This window comes from Sitophilus oryzae, unplaced genomic scaffold (genome assembly GCF_002938485.1).
Source record: "Sitophilus oryzae breed Bouriz unplaced genomic scaffold, Soryzae_2.0 scaffold_813_pilon_pilon, whole genome shotgun sequence".
NCBI classification, from domain to species: domain Eukaryota; kingdom Metazoa; phylum Arthropoda; class Insecta; order Coleoptera; family Curculionidae; genus Sitophilus; species Sitophilus oryzae.
Window position 1 is genome coordinate 4,747,472 of NW_022147432.1, and position 27,603 is coordinate 4,775,074.

The 27,603-nt window shown below is 33.6% G+C and overlaps 1 protein-coding gene across 2 annotated transcripts in view; it reads left to right on the top strand.

Annotated features, from left to right (window-relative positions):
• LOC115889412 overlaps positions 1 to 27,203 on the top strand; it is a 268,124-nt gene extending 240,921 nt beyond the window's left edge. For both annotated transcript variants that reach the window (XM_030909400.1, XM_030909399.1), the window contains exon 7: positions 25,864 to 27,203. In XM_030909400.1, coding sequence (XP_030765260.1) covers positions 25,864 to 25,932 — 69 coding nt within the window. In that variant the 3' untranslated portion in view covers positions 25,933 to 27,203. The remainder of the gene's footprint in view (positions 1 to 25,863) is intronic.
• Positions 27,204 to 27,603: the final 400 nt, after the last annotated feature.

Here is a 27,603-nt window from a genome sequence, read left to right on the forward strand (position 1 = left end):
TCTTGATCGTAAACCCTCAGAAACTTCTTCATTGAGAAGACAGTGTCCTGTTAAAAACCCCGTGACAATCCGAAGATTGTTCTTACTTAAACCCAGGAAGACCTTTGATTTTTCTTGATCGTAAACCCTCAGAAACTTCTTCGAGTGTCTTAGACTATTGCAAGATTCCCATTCCAGGTTGCGGATGGAGTCTTCCAAGATCTTGAGTTCCTCCTTGAGTTGGTTACCACTTGGAAAGCAGAACGGTTCTGGTCCAGTTAGTGGACTGTTCGCTCCTTTTCTAGCTAGATCATTTGCTTTTTCATTGCCGTCTATCCCTTGATGAGCAGGCACCCAGAGTAGGAGGACTTTAAATACAATCTACTTCGCCTTATCATCAAAGGTAAAATTGAGGGGAAGCGAGGTTCAGGCAGAAGACATTAGCTGTCGTGGATGAGAAACATAAGGGATTGGACAGTTATTAATGTTCAAACATTCGTGAGAACAGCAGAAAGGCAAGATGAATTCGCTGCAGTGATCACCAATCCTCGCTGAAGATAATGTGAATCCAAAGAAGATATTATTTCATAATTCATCATTTTCTACTAGTCCCAAACAAATTATAAACTAATATAACTAACAAATAACTAAAAAAATGGCCTTTTTAAAATATCTCTACTATCTGTTACTAATTTGGGGCCTTTATAGCCTTTCTTTATTACTTTCCTATCTTACTTCAACAAGAATAACCACCGTTGTACCTTTTTATGTTCTTTTCATGCAATAACTTTATAATCCTTAACGTACTGCTCCGTATTATTCTAGGACCGACAGGGAGAACAAAAAATGGCATAATATTTTAACGACAGTCTCTTAATTTTATAGAGGTGGCTGTGTCTGGGACCACGGGAAACAAGAACTAAAGAAAAGGAACAGCGTCATCAAATTCCCCTCACACATAGTCGTCAAAGAAAGAAAGAAACACACGTGTTAACTTTTATTAGGTCCTTTAAGAAAAAAGGAAGCGGTTCTTTAAGACCCTCCTTTTAATAGCGTCAGTTTTTTGCAGGTTATGTTGTAGGAAAATAGAATTATTGCGATATTCAACGGAGAACTCATTTCTGGTCAAAATAGTATTACGATTGCTTTCCACTTAGACCAAGAAATTTCCAGATATTTGCATTTTTATGAATTAGTGTCAGTTAGACATCATTTTGATTTACAGTACGTCTGTCCGTTCTGTAGCTACGGGGTATCCGTGAGAGGGGAAACGATACTCTCTCTATGTTTTTCGTAAAAATTAGACGACGCGTCCCATCAATAAAAATTCGACAAATTTACAAGTAGCCAATAAAATGAGTGGGCGGAGCTATTTGCGGTGACGTACTCGTCAAGTCGACGTACAAAATATATTGCTGTTTATTTAAATGTTTTTTGTCCGCATTCCTTTCATAGACACAGATCCAGCAGACGTACTGTATGTTAAAGTTTAATATATTTTGTTCTAGTATGCCGATTTTGATGATTTTTTAAGCAATTTGTAGCTAAACGATTTGACTTTTTAGTATCTCTTTCTAAGTTAAAAATGAAAATTTCCATCTTTCAATTATACGAGGAAAAATAAAATGTTGATATTTTTTTGAAAATTTGAAACACTCTGTGGAGTAAAGCAGCAATATCCTTCATAACTTAAAACCATCTTTTAATTCAGAAGTAAATTGTCATTTCTGTCATTTCTGTCATTTTTTGAATGTTATATGTTGAAATCTTCTGACTAGTTGGACAGACTTAGGCCCTAAACACTTAATGGTAATTTTATAGAACTGCAAATTTAGTTTCTTCGCATTGCCAGATGGCGCAAAATATATTATGCAAGTACAGAGTACAGGTTTCTAATTTATATATGAATATGACATGACAGTCTCTATGTTGACTACCATCTATGGTCTATAATAGTTTTGATCTAGTTGACAAAATGTTGGTGATCCGTCAAGTTATTTTTAAATCATTATTTAAATAATTTATTAATTCAGATATTCCTGATTTGTCGGAAAATTCGGTGATTTATGTTTATAGTTTGTGTTTTAATTAGTTTGTGCATTTTGATATATGCCGTGGATCATCATTTTCATATTAGATACTAAACTTTTTACAAATACTAAGACATTTTCACATTTTAGAAATGATAAATTTATGAACCAAATAAATAAATAGTTTAATCATAAATAAGTAAGTACATAGTTGGTAATATACCGGGTCCGTCTCAAAAGTTGCTCACCCCTATAACTTTTTTTTATTTTTTCAGACAAAACAACGATATTTGGTATGTTAGTATATGACATAAATTAGGATTGATTGACGTATTCAATTGTTTTCGGTCACTTCCGGTTTCACTGGAAATATCTATAAGCTTAGATTTTTAAATGGCACCCTCGGTATTTTTTTACTTTATTCGATAGAAAATAACACTCTTAATAGAATCACGTATCATATGTCAACTTTTGGCATTTTAGCATGTTTTTTTTTAATTTTTCATTTTAAAAAAAGTGCTTTTTCCAAATATGCTAATGAGACACCCTCGTTCCATTTAAAAAAAATTGAGATATGATTAAAAATACGATTTGGGCATCTTTTAACCGGCCAGGATAAGACACTAAAAACATTAGACGATCAAATCTATTTATCCAAGGCTCTTTGATTAAAAAATAGTGAAGTTTGTTTAGTGGGTTTATTTGGTATGAACTGTAGTTCTAGTCACTCTGCGGTTTGAGTGTCACTGATATATATCTCCCACAATCACAGATTTCTGATGCTACATACTCTAAGGTTTGGGTCTGGTTTCTCTATAGTTTTTCTTTCACTTGAGAAACATATAAAACATATTTTTCTTCCCTTCACCTTTTTGAGTACCACTGGTTTTACCAATAACTAAAGAATACAAGGATAAATAGCCACCGAGACCAAACTGCGACCATTCTTCCAAACAGTGCCGTGGCACATATTTTTCTTAACATAGCCGCTTGAAGCGATATTTATATTTTTGGTAAATATTTTCACTACGCCTATGGTGTGTCCTGTGGTATCATACTAATTAATTACGAGAAAAAACGTATTAAAACGTTAACAAAAGGTACAAAAGTAGTATCGACGTATAGCACATATCAAGTACATATAATATCAGAAAAATAATTGTCGAATTCAATAAAAAAACGCTAAAAAGTGAACTGTTTATTTCCCTATAAAACGTAACTCCTGGCTCTTTCTTATCATTGCGTTTTTTACACTTGAAAGCTGAACAAATTACCATTGTAATAAAGTTTATACAAAGTTCACTACACACAACCAACTATTAAAAATCGCTAAAATTGTCGCTGATGACCAGCTGATGATTAATTCGTTATGTCCAAAAAAATGGCGTCTAAGGTCACAAATTCTGCTGCAGCCCGTATATGGCCGTTACATGTCCTTGTATTCTTTAGTCATTGGGTTTTACGGTAGTTGTTGTTACTCTGAGGCTTGAGAACACTGGTTTTTCTACAGCCCTTGTCACTCTGAGGAACACATAAAGCAACAGAGAGATTTACGATCTCATTTCGAAGTTTTGAGATCCGCCGAGTTTTTTCAAATCTTTTTTCGCCGGTAACATTTAACAGCCCGAATCGTAAAAATGAATTCCGAAAGGGTTTTGTAACCCTCTGACCTCTCAACCGTTTCGCCTGAATATCGCATGCACCTTTTCAAAATGGTTAGAGAGGGGACATAAAGGAACCGACTGTGCACTTTGTTTAAAAATTGGCAAATATTATATTATTTTATTTATTTACTTTGTGGTATACCCTCATTAATTTTGATTTTATACTATCTTTAATTACGGCCACAACTTTCTTGCATATTATTTAGTGTTGAGCAAATGCAAGACCAAGACCAAGACTCTCTGGGTCTTGTTTAGGGCTCGCTTTTGGTCTTGCTGCAGGACTCTTACAAGTCTTGCATTTTTTTAAATCGATTTTTACTAGAGGCACATTTTACATAGAAATTATTTAAATAAGACCAAGATCAAGACGGGAAGCCCATGACCGATCTGGCTCTTAACTAATTGTATTCTTTTAATTGCGTTTATTTTTTTGTTATTGTTCTGTCTGATGCCATTTATTCCTGCTTATTTTCTGATTTTGTAGTGCCATCTTAAATTAAGATGGCACTACAAAAAAATTACTTTTTCATTGTTCATCTTTTATCAGAGGCCATCTCGCTAAATGACCTCTGTCCATTGCCATTTATGCGATTGTAGATCACGTCTATTATGAGTCTTTGCTTTGTTTTATCCTATACCGGGTGCGTCTCGAAAATGGCTCACCCCTATAACTTTTTTCAGATAAAAATACGAGATTTGGTATATTAGTATATGACGTACATTAGGATTGATTGACATATTCAATTGTTTTTGATCCCTTCCTGTTTCACTGGAAATTACTTCAACTTATGATTTTTAAATGGTACCCTCGGTATATTTCTACTTTATTCCATAGAAAATGACACTCTGAATAATAATTTTTAATCATATCTCAAATTTTTCAAATGGAGCCAGGGTAGCTCATTTAAAAACATTTTTTTACAAATAATTTAGTACCACTTGGTACCACACACTTGGTATTTTGGTTAAATTGTTGTTATGAACCCCATGTTACAATTTCAAATAAATCATATGCCAATATGTTAAAAGTTGACATGTGATATGTCATTCTATTCAGAGTGTTATTTTCTATCGAATAAAGTAGAAATATACCGAGGGTGTCGTTTAAAAATCCAAAGTTCTAGTCATTTCCGGTGAAATAGGAAGTGACCCAAAACAATTGAATACGTCAATCAATCCTAATTTATGTCATATATTAACAAACCAGATTTCGTTTTTTTAACCGAAAAAAATAAAAAAGTTATAGGGTTGGGCAAATTTTGAGACGCACCCGGTATATCTTCTGTTGGTCCCTCTTTATTATTCCAAGCTATGATTCCAAGTATACATTTTTGCTGCATATACCTTTATACCTTTGTGCTATCTAGAATTTATTTATGAGTTATTTTAATGCCCAAGTTCCCATGTATACATGACTAGTAGTATTCAACACAGATCGAAAGATTTTTTCTACAGCTATCAGCCAAACAGTGGCTTACCGGGTGTTTCAGAAAAGTGGCTCACTCCAATAACTTTGTAATTTTTTTCAGATAATAAAACGAGATTTGGTATGATACTATATGACACAAATTAGGATTAATTGACGGTATTCAATTGTTTTTAGTCACTTCTTGTTTTACCGGAAAGGACTACAACTTTTAATTTTATTAAATGACACCGTTGGTATATTTTCTACTTTATTGGATAGAAAATAACACTCCGAATAGAATAACGTATACAAAAATGTCAACTTTTGGACATTTTTGCATATGGTTTATTTAAAATTGTAAAATGCTGTTCATAACGACTATTTCACGCGAAATATCAGGTGTGTGGTAAAAATTTATTAACAAAAAAAATGATTTTTCCAAATATGGTAAGGAGCCACCTTCGTTCCATTTGAAAAAACTGAGATATCATTTAAAATACGATTTGGGCATCTTTTAACCGGCCAGGACAAGACACTAAAAACATTAGACGATCAATTCTATTTTTCCAAGGCTCCTTGATTAAAAATTAGTGTTTTTAACTCAGCCAATGGCACTCTACATTGAAATTTAAAATGCGCTTTTTTTTAAACGAAAATGTCAAAAATTGACTATGATATGTCATTCTACTCAGAGTGTCATTTTCTATCGAATAAAGTAGAAATATACCGAGGGTGCTACTTAAAATTCTAAAGTTGTAGTCATTTCCAGTGAGAGAGAAAGTGACCGAAAACAGTTAAATACGTCAATCAAAAAAACTATAGGGGTGAATCACTTTCGATACGCACCCAATTTATTGACTGGGCCAGCATTAAAATAAATTTCTTTTCTAATGCCCTGATGGAAAAAATGACCTACAATTCATATCCAAATTAGAAATCAAAATTTATAACTCTTTCAGCGAACTTTTTAACCGGCCGCCAGACGGACCTAAAATTAGCGTTAATAATATTACTCGTATAGATCTTTAAAAAACACACTTCGCAGAATTTCTTTGAACTCTCTTCTTGTCGTAAAATCGGTTTTATTACTGTCCTGTCAGTAAAAAGGTCTAATCCAATAACTTCGTATCTTTCGACTATATTTTCAGCGACAAGAAAATATCGTTCTCGCGTATTTTTAATTTTTACCGACACCAATGTATGAGAGAACCATAAAAAGTAAATGCGTGTAATTTTGAGTACCTCGAGAACATAGAATAAAGATTACAGTGTGGTTTTACGACTATAAATGTGAATATCTCACGTAAATAAGTAAATCAAGAGTTGTTCTAAAATATAGCTCTTTGTCAATGGCTTATCGCCCCCCAGTAAAAACGAACCGCATATTTTCCAAGTTATCGCAATTACATTGACTGCGTCTAGTAACTAACCTAAAAGTAAGAAGAGGCTTTATTTTATAGTAGGTGATATTACACTTGAATAAAGTAATTATTACATGTACACAAAGAATTTCTATACTTAATGCAATAATTTGCTAATTTACAAATAAGTATAAGTAGTACTCGAAACAAAATTTTATCTAGAATTGTCTGGAATGTAGTTATAATCTTAATTTCAATACTAGGTAAATCTTAAATAAAATATAAATCTTCTTAGCTTCTAAGGATAAGGTTTTCTTAAAAAGAAGTATAACTAGATTTGCGGAATGGGGAAACTAGCATATTGTTGGTTCAAGATTAATAATCTTTAAGCCAGTTTAGCTTTTTTTCCGTGTGTCATCAGATTGACAGAATCGGTTTCCTTCTGTTAATCCCATCAGCTGTTGAGCTTGCAATGCCCTTTTAGTACACCCACTATAGTTTTGACTTTTTGACAGTCTTCCCTTGTCGTGTCTGCGTATTTAATAACTATGCTGGGCAGGGTACAAAAAAATCATGATTTTTTTTTATTTTAATCGGATTTTTTTTAATTTTAATCATGTTTCTATTTAAATCGGATTTCCAAGACTCATTTCCAGTTAAATTCCAATCATAAGTGGCAAAATATTCATAACTCTGCCCGATATCAATAATATTAACATTTATACGACGCGTGTCGTTTTTCCACATCGGTCACCGATATATTATATTTTGTAAACTTTGCCAATGACTATTTCCACTAAAAAAGTCGCCCGCTTAGATTAAGGGATTTTGTTTGGAAATAGTCATGACTGTCTTAAATCGAGAATAAACTTAGTACCATCTAATGTTCAAAGTGCAAAATACTTATTGCAGAACAAAATGTGGGTAAGTTTCCTTATGCAGTAGAAATTTGGAAAGAATTAAAGATAACTTGGAGAAGGTAAAAGTTAGCTTCATCAACATATAGGGTGGCCCATCGAAAACGTTCCGCAAGGCATAACGGCCAGGGTAAATTTTTTTTCAGAAAATTCAAAAACACATCAATTTTGTTTGTGAGGGGGACAACTTTTGCCTCAAAAATGATTGCAAAATCTTCAACCCTCTAAGCTGGGGTGTCATCCCCCATTTTTTTTACATGGGAAGGGGGTACCGCAATGAAAAGGGCTTTCTATTCTCTATACTTTCCCGCCTCGTTTTTGAAAATCGGTCTAGTCATTGAGAAAATATGAAGGATTGAAATTTGAAAAGTTTATTTAAACGTTTATCAGAGTAAATGATAAGGATAAATTCCTTCGACCAATTTTCTGTTTTTTCTTATTATTTCTAGATGTTTACGCATTTTTTCACTTGTCACAAGGTTGAACGATCAGGTGCGGTAGTTGCTAGATAGCTGTTCTGTGACTTGCGTTGAAGTTCTTCTTAATATCGTTAAACTTTTTAACAATTATGGTGTACTCACTTGCAGAAAAAATGGAAATAATCGAACTTTATTTTAAAATTAATGAATGTGGCAATCGGGTTGCGCAGATATTCAATGAACGCCATCCTGACAAACACCTTTATGGCAAAATTGTTCGCGAGTTAGTAGCAACATTTCGCGAAACTGGTTCCGTTATGAATAAAAAGAGACAGAGGGAAAATCCTGTAGTAAATGAAGCTATGGAGGTATTCGTATTGAGCCAAGTTGCCATGGATAGTACGCTGAGTACAAGAAAATTAGCCAATGAGACCGGCGTGAATCGTACAAGTGTCCAAAGAATATTAAAAAACACAAGTTCCACCCGTACAAAATACAGTTGATATAAGAACTCAACGAAGACGATTTTGATCGTCGCTTGCAATTTTGTGAAACTATGAGTGAACGAGTGGCGAATGATAATAATTTCTTATTTAATCTATGTTTTTCGGATGAGTGTACTTTCTTTTTAAACGGTGTATTTAATCGGCACAACTGTCGGTACTGGGCTGAGGACAACACCAGAGTTTTGGTATTTTTGGAAATTCTATTATGGGCCAGTTTAACGATATCGAGAAGAACTTCAACGCACAAGTCACAGAACAGCTACCTAGCAACTACCGCACCTGATCGTTTAACCTTGTGGCAAGTGGAAAAATGCGTTTACATCTAGAAATAATAATTACTCTGATAAATATTTAAATGAACTTTTCAAATTTAAATCCTTCATATTTTCTCAATGACTCAATCCATTTTCAAAAACGAAGCGGGGAAATATAGAGAATAGAAAGCTCTATTCATTGCGGCGCCACTTGACCACCCTTCCCATTTGAAAAAAGTTGGGGGATGACACCCCCGCTTACAGGGTTGAAGACTTTGCAATCATTTTTGGGGCAGAAGTTGTCCCTCTCACAAACAAAATTGACGTGCTTTTGGATTTTTTGAAAAAAAAAGATACCCTGACCGTTATGCCTTGCGGAACGTTTTCAATGGGCCACCCTGTACAGTTGTTTCAAAAAATACATAAAACAGCCTTGACACCAACATATTTTTTGACATTGATTATTTATAGATACTCTGGAATAAAAATATTACCTAACATCAGAAGAAACTAGTTCTGCACTAGAGTTTCCGAATTAAATGTATTCGAATACCGGGTTTCTGTCACAAACCAAACCAAACCATTTCAAAATAAATCTCTGCCGTCTGATAGATTCACACGAAATTACTTCAAAAAGCCGTCCAACATTTTAATTGATAAATAGATATTAAGTAGGTATATGTGCAATCTTTTAAAATTATTTTTCAATTTATTATAAGTAGTTAAACGTTACAACAGCAAGTGTAACTTTTTATTTGCTGAATGAGATATAGAGGGTATATTTGTTATTGAATTATTAGTTTTTTTATAGCTTTATACCGGGTGCGTCTCAAAAGTGGCTCACCCCTATAATTTTTTTAGTTCTTCAGATAAAAAAGTGAGATTCGGTATGTTAGTATATGATATAAATTAGGATTGATTGACATATTCAATTGTTTTTGGTCACTTTCTGTTTCACCGGAAATTGGTACAACTTTTGCTTTTTAAATGGCACCGTCGATATTTTTTTACTTTATTCGATAGAGAATGACATTCTGAATAGAATGACATATCATATGTCAACTTTTGACATTCTTGCTTAGTAAAAAATCGTAGTCTTAATCAAGGAGCATTGTAAAAATAGATTTGATCGACTAATGTTTTTAGTGTCTTGTCCTGGCCAGTTAGAAAATGCTCAAATCGTATTTTTAATCATATCCCAATGTTTTCAAATGGAACGAGGGTGTGAAGCATGCGAAGCATTTTTTTACGAATAATTTGATACCATACATTTGGTATTTCGAGTCAAATTTTCGTTACGAACCGCAGGTTATAATTTCAAGTACACCATATGCGATATGTCAAAAGTTGACATATGATATGTCATTCTATTCAGAGTGTCATTTTCTTTTAAATAAAGTAAAAGAATACTTTAAGGTGCCATTTAAAAATCAAAAAAGTTGTAGTCATTTCCGGTGAAACAGGAAGTGACCGAAAACAATTGAATACGTCAATTAATCCTAATTTATGTCGTATACTAACATACCAAATCTCGCTATTTTAACTGAAAAAATAAAAAAGTTATAGGGGTTAGGTAACTTTTTATAACTTTTACAGTTATTTTTCGATTTATTATAAGTTTTTATTTAAGAACTTATAATAAATCTCACGTAATTAACTAAATCAAGAGTTGTTCTAAAATATACCGGGTGCGTCTCAAAAGTGGCTCAAGGTATCAAATTATTCGTAAAAAAATGCTTTTCGCAAATATGCTAATGAGCCACCCTCGTTCCATTTGAAAAAATTGAGATATGATTAAAAATACGATTTGAGCATTTTCTAACTGGCCAGGATAAGATACTAAAAATATTAGACTATCAAATCTATTTTTCCAAGGCTCCTTGATTAAGAATTAGTGTTTTTAACGTAGCCATGGCACTCTAGATTGAATTTTAAAATACGATTTTTTATTAAGCGAGAATGTCAAAAGTTGACATATGATATGGCATTCTATTCAGAATGTCATTTTCTATCGAATAAAGTAAAAAATACCGAGGGATTTAAAAATCAAAAGGTGTAGTCATTTCCGGTAAAACAGGAAGACACCAAAAACAATTGAATACGTCAATCCATTGATTTAAATCAATAAAAAAATCACACTTTTTTGAGCCACCCTATAGAAGATAAAATATTTCCTGAAATACATCCTAATACATACTTTATGTTTACAATTTCTTCTACAAAATTTCTAAGTTTTTTTATTATAGAACCTACATATTATACAGATACAATAATATACAGGATGTTCTATAGAATAGTATCTACAGATACCCGACGCACTATTGCGGGACCCTGTATAATAACGCCAGGTCGGCACACAAGCCAGCTAGAAAGAAGCCTTCTATCTATCCTGATTTATATCTAATTAAACTTTTTACGACTGACCGTTCTGGACTTAATTACGCTCGCAAGACTTTTTATTATCCCTTATTGTTATGCGCCGGTTTTTCGCTAAAATGATTTGCGACCGTTTGAAAAAAAGCCGACTGTAAATTATACCAACGGCCAATAGCGTTTCTTAATAATAATAATAATAATAACATGTTGAAAACTATCGATATTTTGAATATCGATATTTTTGAAATATCTTATCTGGTACGAATAATTTCAATTTTGAAAATTGTAATTCTCTATATTATAATGTTTGTCGATATCTTGATGGGTTAGAGTTTTGTAATAATCATTTAATAATAATTGTTTTGCAAAATTACATTTTTTTTGTGAAAATATCTTATTTTTACAAGTTTCTTATTAAAAATACACTAATGGTCATTTTTTTTGTAAGATTACTTATACTTATATTTTTTTCGCTGATAGCGGTATATAGTTCGATTTTTCTTTGTATACAACGCCCAATGTTCGAACCTTTTTTTAGGTACCGAAATACTACTTTACAAGGGCTAAACAGTTTTACTGAATGGAAATAATAATACATAATACAATATACAGGGTGTTTCAAAAAACAAGTGCCATCTCTTATGGGGAGATTCCTCATGTAAAAATAAGAGTTATTTTTCATATCAACATAGCTACAGGGTGTTAAAGTCTTAATAATCTTCTTTCATGTACTTTTAGTGATTTGAATGAAATTTGGAGGGTAAAAGTTACTATAAGTGTTACATATTTGAAAGCTAAAAAAGTGTCAATAAATTCATCAGGGACGTGCATATGGATTATCACTGGAATATTTTTCAAAAAAAATCATGTGCGCCATTGACTTTTTTCTTTTGATATAAAAATTGTGTAGGCCGTTTAATGCCAATTAAAAGTTATCTCTTAATATTTTGTCTAATTCGGCCTCCTTGATGAGATAAAAACAATTTTATTAATCACAATTAATAAAATTGAAATTAAAATAAAATTAATAAATTATATATTTTACCTAATTTATTATTAAATATTATTACTATTAGTTATTATTACTATTAGTTCAACATACAGCAATTTCAAATAAAAAAATAATGGTATTTAAGATAATTAGAAAAAAAAACAATTTTAAAAAGTTTTAACATCCTCTAACTCCGAACCTATGCATTTTCATACCCATGTTTATAGGAAGTTTTTTTCATATTTTTTGATGAGGAATCCATGAGTACTTATTTAAAACTTTCGCAAGTTAATGATATTAAAATTTTTTAAAGGTTGCTATTAGACTTGGATTAAGGCAAGTTAATAAAATTGCGTTTATCTCATCAAGGAGGCCGAAATCGACAAAATATCAAGAGACACCTTTTAATCGGCATTAAACTACTTAGACTATTTCGCTAACAAAAGAAAAAAAGTCAGTGGCGTACATGCTTTTTTATAAAAATATTCCAGTGATAACCCATATGCACGTTCCTGGCGAATATGTCGACACTTTTTTAGCTTTAAAATATGTCGCATTTACCGTTAAAATTTCATTCAAAACACTAAAAGTACTTGAAAGAAAATTATAATAAATCAAAAAATATTAAGACTTTAATACCCTGTAGCTACGAAACATACCAGAATCGGACCTATGTTGATATGAAAAATAAATCTTATTTTTACGTCAGGAATCTCCCCATAAGAGATGGCACATCTCTTTTGAAACACCCTGTATATCTATACATCATACCAAATAAACTTTTAGTCACGTGATTAAGCTTGACAGGCGCAGCGTTGGCCACTTTTACATTTTCTTTTAATCAAAATGTTCTAGGAAATAAAAATAAATTAATTATAAAAATGGTTTGGTGATTGGTTTCCCCATAACGGCAAACAACCTAACTTTTTGATATTTTTAGTACCTATTTCATTATTTTTGAAAACTTTTTTTAAATATTATATATTAATACTGCAAGAACCCTTCAATTTTTATTTTATATTAATTATAAATACAGGGTGGCGCCCCTCATACGCCGCGGAAGCTCCAAGGAGAACGGTAGTTTATATCGAAATTAAATTTTGGCAGCATATGTAGGTTAACTGAAAGCATTTTATAAAAAATATATAGAATTATACAGGGTGTCCCCCAAAAAAATTACACATCAAAGTTGTGTTTTTTGGCTGTTAATCTGCTTCGACATCTTGTACACTTTGCACTAAAAGAGGTTCTAAGAACAATATTCGACTACCAGGTCTGCTAGTAAAAATTTTTAAGCCTAGTCTTACAACACCATTAATTTATACCAAAAACTCGTAATACAAAACTAAAGTATCAAATGACAACGCCAGGAATTAAATATATAAATGTAGCAACTTGACATTTTTTACAGCAGAGCTACCATCTGAATCCCCAGCTAGAAATTTAAATTCCAGTATGTCACTCCGGCGCCGAATATGTCCATTGTTGGCCACACTGAATTTAAAAATCGCACCCTCAATTACGTAACTAAAGCTTTAATTGGTATCGCTTATATTTACATTCTTTAAATATCGATATTTGATTTGTCGATAGATTTACACATCCCTGCTGCCCAACAAAAGTTGTCTGCTATTCCGAAAACGGTTGTTTAAAATTCCGAGCGGATAAACTTTTAAAACTTATTTTATTTCTCGAAATTTTACGACCATATAAAATTGCCATTAAAAGATTTTCTTTCCTTATCGCCCGATCCTCTTTTTTATATTTTTCCCCGAGTTCGTGAAACAGTTTATTAGAATCGTCTTAAATCAAGTTTGTGCAACTATACTCTTTCATTTTAAATCTACCACATCAAAATTAGATTGAATGTTTTGTCATCTTTTGGGTATCTTTGCCGAGTTTGGTTCTGTATTAATTTGTACAATCCCAGTCTTAATGATGCACAAAAAGATTTGAAAAATCATGCATGGCAACTACGCAAATAAGTTGACTTATTTTTATGGTATAATATATTTATGATTAAAGAACATAAAATTGCATTTGGAAGCATCTGAGTATACTTGTTTTGCAAGATCGAGTTCTGAAGATTAGATCAATTCACGACGTGTATAAAGCCTAGAAATGTATGTTAATAAAAAAAACATTGATTTATCGATACATCGATACAAACCAATGTATCGCTTCATCGATGTTTTTTATAGTATAAATGTAGAATGGTTAGGAGGGAGGTTAATCACCGCAACCTTACAGATCTATTGTGTATTCCCCTTTCTTGAGTTATAACGAGTTAGTGGATTAACGACTAACGAGTCTCAGGGCTTTGGCAAAAGCCAGTATCTGAGACGGTTCCACAGAGGCCAGCTCTCCATCCTCGACATCAGCCGTACCAAAGTTTATGGTACCAACGATTGTCGTCTCGGCGCACTCAGTGATGGGGTGTTCTATAGTGTTTCCCCATTTTCCCCACAGAATCTGCATTCGTCGTTGTTTATTAGCTTCAATCTACTGAGGTGTTCATTGAGGAGACAGTGTCTTGTTAAAAACCCCGAAACCATCCGAAGATTGTTCTTCGTCGCTCTCAGGGGTCGGGTAATGCGGGTGTGTGGCCAAAGGAAATATATATTATACTAGCGTGTACCAGCGATTTCGTTCGCGTCGAATTAAGCATTTGTAAGGGTGATGATACAGCAAAGCAAGAATTTCTATTAACATACAAACGATAAAATTTTCTCACATTTATGTCAGCACGAGAAAAAACAATATGGCTATATTATTATATAACTTGGTAATATTTGAGGGGCAGTTTCATCTCGTTGGAATTTAACTTTCGAAAAATCCGTTTGCCAAAAATAAGCTTTTTCCTACAAGCAGTTTAAGCAGAATCGTGGTTAAGAAATTACCCAACTTTTTGGAACACCGTGTATGATTTTTAAAAATATTCAAAATATGTAAAAAAAACCAAATAAATTATGCTTGTCCAAGCGTTTTCCCGAAAGACTAACCGTTATTTAAATAACAAATATTGTAATATTTGAGGGGTGTTTTCACCCTCTTGGAATTTGAGATTCGAAAAACCCCTCCCTATCGAACCTCTACACCCCACAGTCAATCCGTTTGCCAAAAATCAGCTTTAAACGTCAAGCAGTTTAATGGTCATATTTTATGAAACACCCTGTATAAATTTATAAAAAATCTTAAAATATGTAAAACAACAAAATAAAATATACGTGTTTAAGAGTTTTTCCGAAAAACTCACCGGTTTTAAATAAAAAATATTTTAATATTTGAGGGATAGTTTCACCCCCTTAGAATTCGAGTTTCGAAAAATCCCTTCTTATCGAACCTCTACACCCTAAAGTCAATCTGTTTTCCAAAAATCAGCTTTTTACGTCAAGCGCTTTAAGCAGGATCGTGATTAATCGATGACCAGATTTTTCGAAACACCCTGTATACATTTTTAAAAAATATTAAAATATGTAAAAAAAACAAAACAAAATATACATATTTAAGCGTTTTTTCGGAAACTTGACCATTTTTTAAATGAAAAATATTGTAATATTTGAGGGGTGGTTTCACCCTCTTGGAACTGGAATTTCGAAAAATCCCTTCTTATCGAACCTCTACACTACACCCTAGAATCAACCTGTATGCCAAAATTGAGCTTCTTACGTTGAGTGGTTTGAGCAGGATCGTGATTAATCAGTATGTCAGTCACCTAAGGATTTTATATATTAGTACAGATTTCAGTAAGGCTGTACTTAAACTGCCGTTAAACGGTAGCTTACTAAAATGCCGTTAATAGGTATGTGGTCGTTGATGTGACGCACTTGACGGCTTTATGAAATATAGGAATTTTATAAGGACTAACCAACGCTACCCACCCCACCAAATAACCAACTTAACCAACGCAACAAACCTCGACACTGATAAAAAATATAAAAAACAAATATAAATTAGTAAAAATCAACCAGCCCCACCAAATAACCAACTAACCAATGAATTAACACCCTCCAAATAACCACGCTAACCAACCCGCCAAACAACTAAACCAATCCAACCAAAAAGAGTGAAACCAATGCAATAAGATCACGCTATAAGCAAAAAAAAATATTAAAAAGTTTTGGTCGGCGTGAGATTTGAACCTCGGACCATCCACTTACGAAGCGATAGCCTCAGCCACTGACCCACAGGTGCTCTCGCAGAATGCTTAAGGCTAGGCATTACTTTCCGCCGACATGAACGACGTCACAATATCTATTAACGGCATTTTAGCAGGCTACCGTTTAAGGGCTGTTTAAGTACATCCCTTCAGTAATCTGCCTAAGGGCTTAGCCCGATCCTGTCGTGTTAAGCCACAATCAAAATTCCAAACACACGTGCTTTGATTACGACTTGATTAAGGTTTGCAGAGCTTCAACATTTGCCATAAAATAGCGAGCAATTTATTACAAAACCATATAAATTATAATATATCACTGTAATCACAAAACTTCAATCTATTTCCGTATTGTAACGGAATTTTAAATTATGTCTTTATTTTCGAGAACATTTAGTTCAAACATAAGGAATATTTTGTTGATGTTTGACCATCAAAATCTTGAAAATAAAGAACTTGTCTAAAAATGTGCTACAATACGGTTATAGTATAATCTCTTATCTTTAATTTCCTTCTTCGTTTGTGTAAAAATATCTAGCCAGTTTTGCATAAAACGTTAAATGCCGAATGCTTATTTTGCTACTTTTTCGGACTAGGCTCTTAAATCAAGGAATTTTTTTTTCTAGATACTAAGTTCTGAGAAATTTCTCTTTGAGTGTCTTAGACCGTTGGAGGATTTCCATTCCTGGTTACGGATGGAGTCTTCCAGGTTCTTGAGTTCCGCTTTAATTTCGAAAGCAGAACGGTTTTGGTCCAATTAGTGGAGTTTTCGCTTTTTTTCTAGCTAGATAGTTTGCTTTTTCATTGCTTTCTACCCCTTGGTGAGCTGGCATTCAGAGTAGGAGTAATTTATTCTTTCTCTAATTTATTTAGTTTCTCTAGACATTCTTTGACCAACTTTGAATTGATGGTTACTGAGTTGATCGCATTTAGTACTAGACCCGAATTCTGTAACTTAGCAAACGCTAAGCGCTTTTAGACGCTCAGCGACCTTAGTGTATATGACGTTAATAAGCGTCTTTACCCATTGCGCTGTGCGATTTGAAAACGGCTATCGCTTGTCGAACTGTCAGTAAAAACAGAAAAAATTGAAAAATTGTGATTTTATGCGTTCTCTAGCTTGCTCTCTAGTGAAAGTTATTTCTTCTTCTATAAATTCCTCAATAAGTTATTGATACATAATTGACGACTTGGCAGCTATAAAATTCAAAACATCGAAAATGCTGAGAAGCGTTTTCAACATTTCCCTCGTATAATAAGAATAATGACATGTCCATAGAAAAATAGGTTGATATAACTCAACAATAGGTTATGAAATTCACGTAACATTGACATTTTTCATCGTTTTATCCACATTTGATTATAAATACCTGAGAAATTGCGATGCTGCCAATACGTGCTCAATGTGTATCCAGAAAACGAATCGCTCGGCAACGAGAATATCAAATCGACTGTTTGGCGTTCCGCTATTCGAATACTTTCGCTTGCCGCTTTGAAAGCGTAACGTTTTTATGTCGAAGTTCCAGAATTCCGACCTTGCCAGATTATCGGATAAGATGGCTATTTCCTGTTTCCAATCATTTCTATCTAAGATAAATTGTACGCACCTTTCGTTAGCGTTGATTTCTACCTGAACTATATTGGAGATACCCATTGGTTCGGAGTATTTAGTTTTCGGCCCAAATTAATTTTCTATCCCTCCCACTCCAACCTAATGGGCGAATTCATGACAAGACTAATTTGATTTCCCCTTACGTCTCAAGTGCTATACAGTAGTGATACCAATCGTTCTGCGGTAAACGCTTAAAACACATTTTTTCTCTTATTTGTCCAGCTAAGGCATATTGAAGACGGTGTAGATCTGAAAGCCATTTTAAAATGTGTAATATCTGTAATTCGTTTGCGAGAATATTTTTGAATGAAAAATCCGCGTTTATGTATTGAAAATGTATTTGTGTTAAACATAGAATAAACAACAAAAATAAAAATTATTTTATATAGATACTGAACATGTCGTATCATCGAAAAAAGTCGTTTAGTTGGCTGGGAAATGACGAATTATTGGCATTTACCATAATATTTTACATATGAAATAATAGCGATCTTTATTTCCAAGCCGTTCTGAGGCCGTTCTTTGTTTAATCATATAATATTATATTAAATTGTTTAATGATAGAAACTCCGTGTTATTAACGTACTGTACCCAAAATCCGTAAATCTACGCATTAGTCAGTAGTTCAGGCTTTACTGTTTCCGGCAAGCACTCACTCTGTACTGAAAGCAGAACTACGATACAGTATTCTTTATACGCTGCTCTGTAAACAACTATCAGCGCGCAACGGCGCAGAGCTAAACTAAATCTCGCTTTCCTCGGACAGGCTGGCGTTGCTGACGGTAACGCCAGCTACATCTCGAACAGTTTTTGAGCGACGAAATCGCCCATAAGGTTGCGCATCTTTTTATTTCTTCAATCAATGGTACCACGCTTTAGTATAGTCTTTTATCTGATGTGTAAACAGTTCTTTCTAATGGTATCGTTTAGTGATGTGTCGGTATTTGAGTAACGCGATTTTGGAGTGATTTGAGTATCGCGCTCCACAACGAATCAGGAACCTGCTACTGAAGAACGACGATTATATTAACGGCAAAACTATAAATTATTTATAATTTGCAAATAAATTATTTATAGTCGCTCTTGGAGTTAACTCGAACCGCAGTAACCGCATAGCGGCGTGTTTTGCTCCAGCCGTCTCGTCGCGCCCTAGGGTCACGGTTTCGTTGGTTGCGAACAGTAGTAACTGGAACTGGAACTGGTACGTAGCGTCGCGCGATCCCGGCTGCTTCATCTGTCACGAAGAGATGTAACTGGTAACGACCTAATACCGCGACGTACTTCGCTCCAGTGCCAGTGGTCATGCGACTACTGGAGCGTAGCAGCCTAGGATCGAGTTTTCGTCGGTTGCGAACAGTAGTGGTAACTGGAACTGGTAAGTACGTAGCGTCGCGCTTTGATCGGTCTCGCTGTTGGCGTTGATTCTCCCGTTACAGTCGTTACGATACTTTCGAGATTACGATTTTCAGTAGGTCTAGGTACTAGGCATTTTTGATTGATAATAAATACATGTTAGGTACATTAGATAGTTACAAATAAAAACTTTTATAAAAATAAGAAAGAGCAAAGAAGAAATATGACCGAAAAAAAGGAAATTTGTAAACCTACTTTCAGTTGATTAAAAATATAATCCCAATTAGAGTTATATGTATAGTCTGCAAAGAAAGAGAGTTACATTTTATTAACATCAGTCTTACTTTTTTAAGACTGATTTTATTTTGATTATTTGACATGAACATTTTACTTTTAACTTTTCCACCAATAAGGAATATACGTAGATAAAAACATACACAAGATAAAGAAATTTAGCATATGGCGTAGGTATCTCAAATAATGATTCAAATTATGTTACTTTTTATTGTTTCAGCTAGTACGGTGACCCGCAATACTGCAACAGCGACACTTTGGAAGCCTCGGTTACAAAATCGCGATATTTTGTCGCGGTATTTCTCTGGAGCGGTCGCCATTGTAACGCGACTAATGTGGAATTGGTATTTCCATCACCAGTATCTTTAGATTTTTCATCAAGTGACCACACATGTTTATTTTAAATATGTCCGTTAAAAAAACACAGATTTATGTACTTTTTTAGAGATATTGCTGCACTTTTCTAAATACAGCCCGAAAAGCCCGTGAAATCCACCGTATATTTTACTCGCCACCCGGTATTATTCCATTTTATTACTACAGAGTCATTAAATTTCATCCCACTACTTCTCTCTCTACCGCCGGTACGTGATATTAAATATGGCGGTCCCTACATACGGACATACGCATAAATAGCCGGCCATATTGTAATAAAAGCCCACTTTAATAGATAATAAAGCCGTGTCTGACCACGAGGTCCGAACCAGAGCAATAAAAGATATAGTGCCAAACATTACCGTTTGTAAAACCGGCGTAACATAAAATGTATGAAAAAGGTATGGATACAGGTAAACATTTAAAAAAACATCATAGCATACTGGGTGATAACAGCCATATTAGTGAATTTTTAAAGACAGGTGAGCTTTTTACGATTTTTCTTATAATATGTACAGTATTTTCACTCTGAGGCGTTTATCAATAGCATTACCAACGCGCCGTTTAAAATAAAAGAGAAAAAAAATGTTTTACGACCAATAAAATATTTTTCATTCCCTCAATTATACAAATTAAACAAACTCGTAACGACTCGTATAATAAAGTGGATTGGCTATAATTAAGCTGGCGTAAATGTCTTTTTAAATGCTCCTGCTCACAAGGTAGTAATGTAAATCGGCCATTAGCGGGTATTAAAAAGAATATCAAGGCACATGAGTCGCTCGCATGTTATCTTCAACCTTATTCTGATATTATGTCTTATTTTACGCCTGGTAATGGGTACTTTTGGAACTATAACTATATCTTTATTATTGTGCATACATAGTACTGTATTTTTGCGTGTAACGTGCGGATTAAGGCGCGATTTTCACTATAACGTACCGTCACCGTAACGTCGAGCCGCCGCGCGCCGCCCCGCGCGCTATCTCGAATAGAGAATGTTTTGGGAGGGAGTCAATCACCGCGACCTTACAGGTCTATTGTGTTCCCCTTTTTTGAGTTATAACGAGTTATAACTCATCATACAGTCTCAGGGTTCAACAAAAGCCAGTATCTGAGACGGCTCTGCAGAGGCCAGCTCTCCATCCTTGACATCAGCCGTACCAAAGTTCATGGCACGAACGGTCATCGTCTCGGCGCACTCAGTGATAAGGTGTTCTGGTGTTTCCCCATTTTCCCCACAGAATCTGCATTCGCCGTTGTTTCTCAGCTTCAGCCTATTGAGGTGTTCGTTGAGGAGACAGTGTCCTGTTAGAAACCCCGTGGATAATCCGAAGATTGTTTTTACTTAAATCAAGGTAAATCTTTGTTTTTTCTCGATCGTGGTGAGGGGGGGGGGTTAATCATTGCGACCTTAAAGATCTATTGTGTCCCTAATTTATTTCTCGGTCGTAAGTTCTGAGGAACTTTTTCGAGTGTCTTAGACCGTTGGAGGACACCCATTCCAGGTTGCAGATGGAGTCTTCCAGGTTCTTCAGTTCCGCTTTCAGTTGGTTCCCGCTTGGAAAACAGAACGGTTCTGGTCCAGTTAGTGTAGTGTTCGCTCCTTTTCTAGCTAGATCATTTGCTTTCTCATTGCTTTCTATCCCTTTGTGAGCAGGCAGCCAGAGTAGGAGGACTTTATTTTATTTGCCTAATTTGTTGAGCTTCTCTAGGCATTCGCCGTCTCGACAGAAAACATGAAGTAAGTTAGAGATGGACGTTGCTACAGCATACGCAAAGAGGTGAAACAATGAACTCGGGTATTGCAGATCATGTGTGGTCCAAGCCCCACAACATAAAATGGTCGGAAGTCCGGGTTGTCCACAAGGAACCGCATTGGAAAAAGCGCAAATTCAAAGGCCGTATTCATTTCTAACAATAATAAAACCTTTAGCAATCCAAGTATGGAAATTTCAACAATATGGCAACCACTCAAAAAACGCTCCAATGCAGGTATTCTTAGTGGAAAGCCTCATGCTTTACTGCACCCAATAAATTCACGGGTGAATACTCGGCTCTAGTATACAGGGTGGTCCGAACTGTATTCCGGAAACTTCGGCAGCATATTCTCCAGATAAAAATAAGTGAAAATGTTTGTATAAATATATGTTCTAAAATGACTAGTTTCGGAGATACAGGGTGTAGAAATTTCATTTTTATTTCGGTTTTATCCAAATTCTGAAGTAACTTTAATAATTGGATGAAAATTGGTGTCTGGGAGTTTTTTGACATGAGAAATTTGATTTTGAAGTCAATATGACTCCTATTTGTAGGGGGCGCCACCTATATGTGTTTTAACTGTTTTGAAGAGAAATAATTTTTCGTCCGTACGTGTATAAAACTGCTGACTGAAAAAATATAAATTTCCGTGACTTTTTACTTAAAAAATGTCTCTTGGTAAAAATCGCTACGAGCAACCGTTCTCAAGATATTTAAAATTGAAATAGTCAATACATGTCATTATTGACAAAAAATTAACACGTTGAGTAGATATTTATTTGACTGAAATAATATATTCCGGAAATTTTTATTTGTTTTCAATTAATCATAAATTTCAGAAACTTCCTTTCAGAGGAAGCGGAGCGTCCGCGACTTCGAGCAAGTACCATGAGTTTATATGAACGATTTCACAAGGGTCGTGTATACTCCGTTGGGATGAACTATATATATTGAAAAAACATCCACGCGTACGGTCCGCTCCATCTGAAAGCGCTGTAAAACGGTTTCTGTTGAACTTTTGGCACAAAAACATTTCAAATTTACAATTTCAGTCTAGTAACTATTTAGGGTGGCTGCAACAACCTCCCGTAATCATGCTGTTAAAACATAACAATTGGTTTTTATATGTAAAAACCAGTTGTTTTGTTTTAACAGCAGGATGACCGGACGTCATTGCAGCCACACTTAGTCAACATGTTTAATTTATGTACATTATACATTATGACAGGTATTGATAATTGCGATTCCAAATATATCGAAAACCATTACTCGTAGCGATTTTTGCAAAGAGGCCTTTTTTACGTAAAAAACGTTGTAAATGTATATTTTTTACTCGGTAGTTTTATACAAGGTCCGGACGTAAAGTTATTACTCTTCAAACCAGTTAAAAACATGTAGGTGGTGTCCTCTAAAAGTACGAGTCATATTGACATGAAAATCAAATTTCTCATGCCAAAGAACTAGCAGACACCAATTTTCATCCAAATATTGACGTTACTTCATAAATTATCTGGAAAAAATCGAAATAAAAATGAAACTTCTAAACCCTGTATTTCCAAAATTAAGCATTTTAGGACATACATTTATACGAACTTTTTTACTTATTTTTATCTGCAGAATACGCTGCCGAAGTTTCCGGAATACAGTTCGGACCACCCTGTATCAGCTCTGTAGTTTTAGGATTTGGTTTAGTTCACACTTGATAACGGTCAGTGATACTGAAGCAACTACATTGTGTAAGCAAAACAAATAAAGACAATGGAAGTCCGAAATTCTTTTAGTTTTAATAAAACCAAAATTGCAAGGATGTGAGGTGGCTACCCCATCGTTGCGCTCATGCGTTAGGTCATCTATAGAGCAGTTTTAAAAATATTTCAGAAACGTATTTTTGATAGAGCGTTCTCTGTAGATTATACGTATTTCTTCCCATTTCAGCAAATTTCAACCGAGAAGCAGTAAAAACTAAGCCCTATAAGAGATTTTACGCTCTACGTCCACCGTATATCCGTAAAGGAGGTAATAAAAATTACTGAAAAGACTATAAAAGTCTTCGAATACATATATACAACAAAGTTTATATACGCCAACTGGACCGGACTGTAAAGCAATTCTATTTGCCGCGTCCAGAATAAGGTGGAAAATTCTAACAAGCTAGCCCGGCAAACTGTGTGTCGCAAATCGTAAAAGGTGGCGAAAAAAATATCGTTGAGATGTCCAAAAGTATCGATATTCAAAAAAGATCGATATTGATGTTTTATAGTCAACCAATGACATAAGTAACATACAGGGTGGCGCCTCTCATAGGACGCGGAGGCTCCAAGGAGAACGACAGTTTGTATTGAACTGAAGTTTTATGATCATGTGTAGGTTAATTCAAAGCACTTTTTAAAATTAGAGTTCTACAGGGTGTCCCCAAAAAAGTTTTTTTTGTAATGGAACATGTATATTAATTCATTTTCGGATTCCATGCGAAAAATCAAGGTCAGTTTTATTAAAGAAGTATATGACGAAAAAGTAAGGTTTTTGACATATAGCATTTTCTGAAAATAAAGAACAATTTTTAAATTTCAATAAAAGCTACCTAAATTGGAATTTTTCCGGTATAGTCTAATATGTAGTTAAAACCTGACCCAAAAAGTTATACAGGGTGAAACAAAATTAGAATTAAACATTGGTCACCTTAAAGCAAGTTACTCTTTTATTTTAAATGGAATACCCAGTATATAGGTAATTCCCATATTCAATGGGGAATTCATCTTTTTTCAAAATACTATTATGGTTGCCTACCCCCCAAACAAATATTTTTCTAGATATTTTCATTTTTATGATTTAGTGTCAGTAGATCTTTATTATTTGATAAAATCTAGGGTGGGCTGTGCTATGTCTGAGTTAATTATACTTAAACAACATAGCTGTCTAATTAGTCCAACTTTAACAACTAGTTATCATTTTGTATCAGTTAAAACAAAACAAATTTTCAGAAATTTGCCGAAAATTGAAACTTATCCTACATCAGAGAGAAATGATATGATTTTATTAGTTAAGTAGTGAATGTAGTGTGCATTCACCAATTAATATAATACTTAAATGCTCCTGATTTTATCTAGTCTGTGCTTTTTATGGGATATGTTAAAGACAGTGTTTGCAAAACTCGACCAACTATTGTCGACAACGAGAGACATGACTGTAGCTGTTTTTCGAAGTAGAACTCCCTATACCTTTTAAAACTGCCTATACCTTTTAAAATGAAAAGAACTTTTGAACAGAGTATCATGTTATGCAGTGAATACGGAAAGAAGCATTTTGGACACATAATTACACGTTTATATCTAGTTTTAATTCTGTAATTAAAATATGTTTTAAACGTGTATCTTTTTATTATCGTTGAGTATTTTACTGTACATCCTTTAATTTTTGTTAAATTAACAAAAGGCAGATCACAGCCACCTAGATTTTATCAAATAATAAAGATCTAATGACGCAAAATCATAAAAATGAAAATATCTAGGGAAATCTTTGTCTGAAGAGTAGGCAACCTTAATAGTAGCAAATTAATATTATTAAATTGTGAATTCTCCATTGAATGTCGCAATAATATACTGGGTGTTCCATTTAAAGTAAATGAATAACTTGCTTTTAAAAGTGACCGATGTTCCATATTAATTTTGTCTCACCCTGTATAACTTTTCGGATCGAATTTTAATTTGGTTTAACATACAGTGGTTATTATAGTTAAATATCAGGCTATACAGGCTAAATTAAAATTTAGGTAGCTGTTATTGAAATTTAAAATTTACTCTTCATTTTCATAAAACGTGAAATATGTCAAAATCCTTACAATACAGGCATATGCTTTTTTTAATAAAACTCACCTTTATTTTTTTCCTAAAATCCAAAAATCAATTAATATATAGGGTGATCCATTACAAAAAAAAACACAACTATGATGTGTAACTTTTTTTGGGGACACCCTGTGGAGCTTTATATATTTTTATAAAATGGTATCAATTAACCCACATATCTCCCAAAATTTCATTTTGCTATAAACTACCGTTCTCCTTGGAGCCTCCGCGTCGTGTGAGAGGCGCCACCCTGTACATATATGCCTATAACCTATATTTTAAGAATTGTGATGTTATTAAATTTATTTAATGCGCCTTTGCCTATAAACAGAACGAATGAATTATAAAGGTGGCAAAAACCACATAGATATGTCGAAAAGTATCGATATTTTAAATGTCGATTTTCAAAATTTTTATCGATATTGATATTTTTCGAAAAGCGTATAACATATTGCCTGAATTATCCGTTCTATATTTAATTAGCTATGCTGTTATGCTCAATTTATTTTAATGTTGTTTTAGCAAATCAACCTCGAAATCAACTAATTTTGTTTTTTTATTTCAGGTTGTCCAAACTGTACCTATACTAAACCAACCGAATTACTACGTTAAAGAAAACAAAATTGTGTTGTGATCAAATAAATTTTAAGAATATTAAGTATATCTATATGTGTTAATGATGTAGCTCATACAAATCAATCAACATCCGTCTTGAGTGATACTATCTTCGTCCAAGGTCTCCAAACTATGTTCCATCACATCCAATGTTATTGCTGTGACCGCCACGTTGCCAGACTTGTGATTTTCTCTCGATAGGTTTCTTGGAAACGATGGAACATACGTTTGAAAATATTGTTAAGTAAAATTTAACGAAAAATATTGAAATCCACCCGAATTCTTGCGTCTCAAAGGATCAAATTAGTAGTAAAGAGATGTTCTGTTCTTCTATTTAATAGAAATATACATATATATTTTCGTCTTGTATAAAATAACATATTTGTAGTTAAGATTACACTAAGTTAGGTACCTAATGTAGTAAAAGTAGTGTATTAAATGTTAAAAATAGGTGTGATGGCAATTAGGTGATTGATAAATGTTATTTAATTTAAATTCGATATTTAGAACAATGATTCTTACTTAATTTTTCGAAAATAGTGAAGTGTTATGGATTCATTTGATTCCAAATTACTTGTATAATATATTATATAGTATATTTTATTTACTGTGTGAGCCAATATCGTCAAAATGAGGGTTGCTTTTGTTATACTTATTAGAATAACATTTTATTACGGGGAAGTGTTTTATTTTACTTAAAGTCCATAGCTCTGTCAATCATAAGTTTCTGACATTGACAATTTTTTTAAGTTCTTGGTAAAGCATCAAATATTTTATGAACCTTGTATAAGAATCATTATTTTAAATAGAATTAATTACTAAGTATAATATACAATGTTTGTCTATTTTTTTAATTAGAGTTTAAAATAGATCCATCACTCTGTGTTTTATTCGATTTGACACAGGCACATTATAACATTAACCAATGTGTTTAAATTTTTCTTCATATGTGTCCTACCAATGTAATTTTAGAAAATATTTAAATAAAATAAATAAAATATACAAATTAATGTTAGAAGACATGTGATTGAAGGTGTTAGAAAAATGCTAGATACTTTTAAGTACTTATACTGGGTGCTACAAATTCGGGGTACGAGCAATGGTATCTCGGAAACCGTAATAGATAAGAACTTGGTTAAACTTGGTTAAAATTGCGCCTTGGGATGTTTGCCAACATGCCGTCAAAAAAGTTCGATGTTCATTTCCATTCCCAAGCCAACTGGACGTCGTTTTTTTTGGATCATACGGTAGTTTCTGAGATACATAGGCCAACTTATTTTTTTTTTTAAATACGGACCTGTATTTTTTATTTCAGATTTTGAAATAATTCCGTCTCCTTCCTGAGTACAACGATATGTCACACTTATTTTTTTGATATTTTAACGTCAGTATTAAACATTTAAACTAATTTGAAATCCTGCTCTGTTTTTTTTTAATTATTTAACGTTATTATATCCGTAGTAACAGTATTGATGAGCGCTAATTAACATTGAGTAAGAAAACACGAACCGATTGAAAGATTTAATTAAATCTTATCCAGGTCAGTATTTTAAAGATATTATTTTTAACTTTTTGTATTATGAATTGGAAATGCCAATGTACGATCTGATAATATGCATGATATTAATCGTAATTATTATAAATAAATCAACTTCTTCAAACTAGTTTCTAATGTTCTACATTTTCGAAA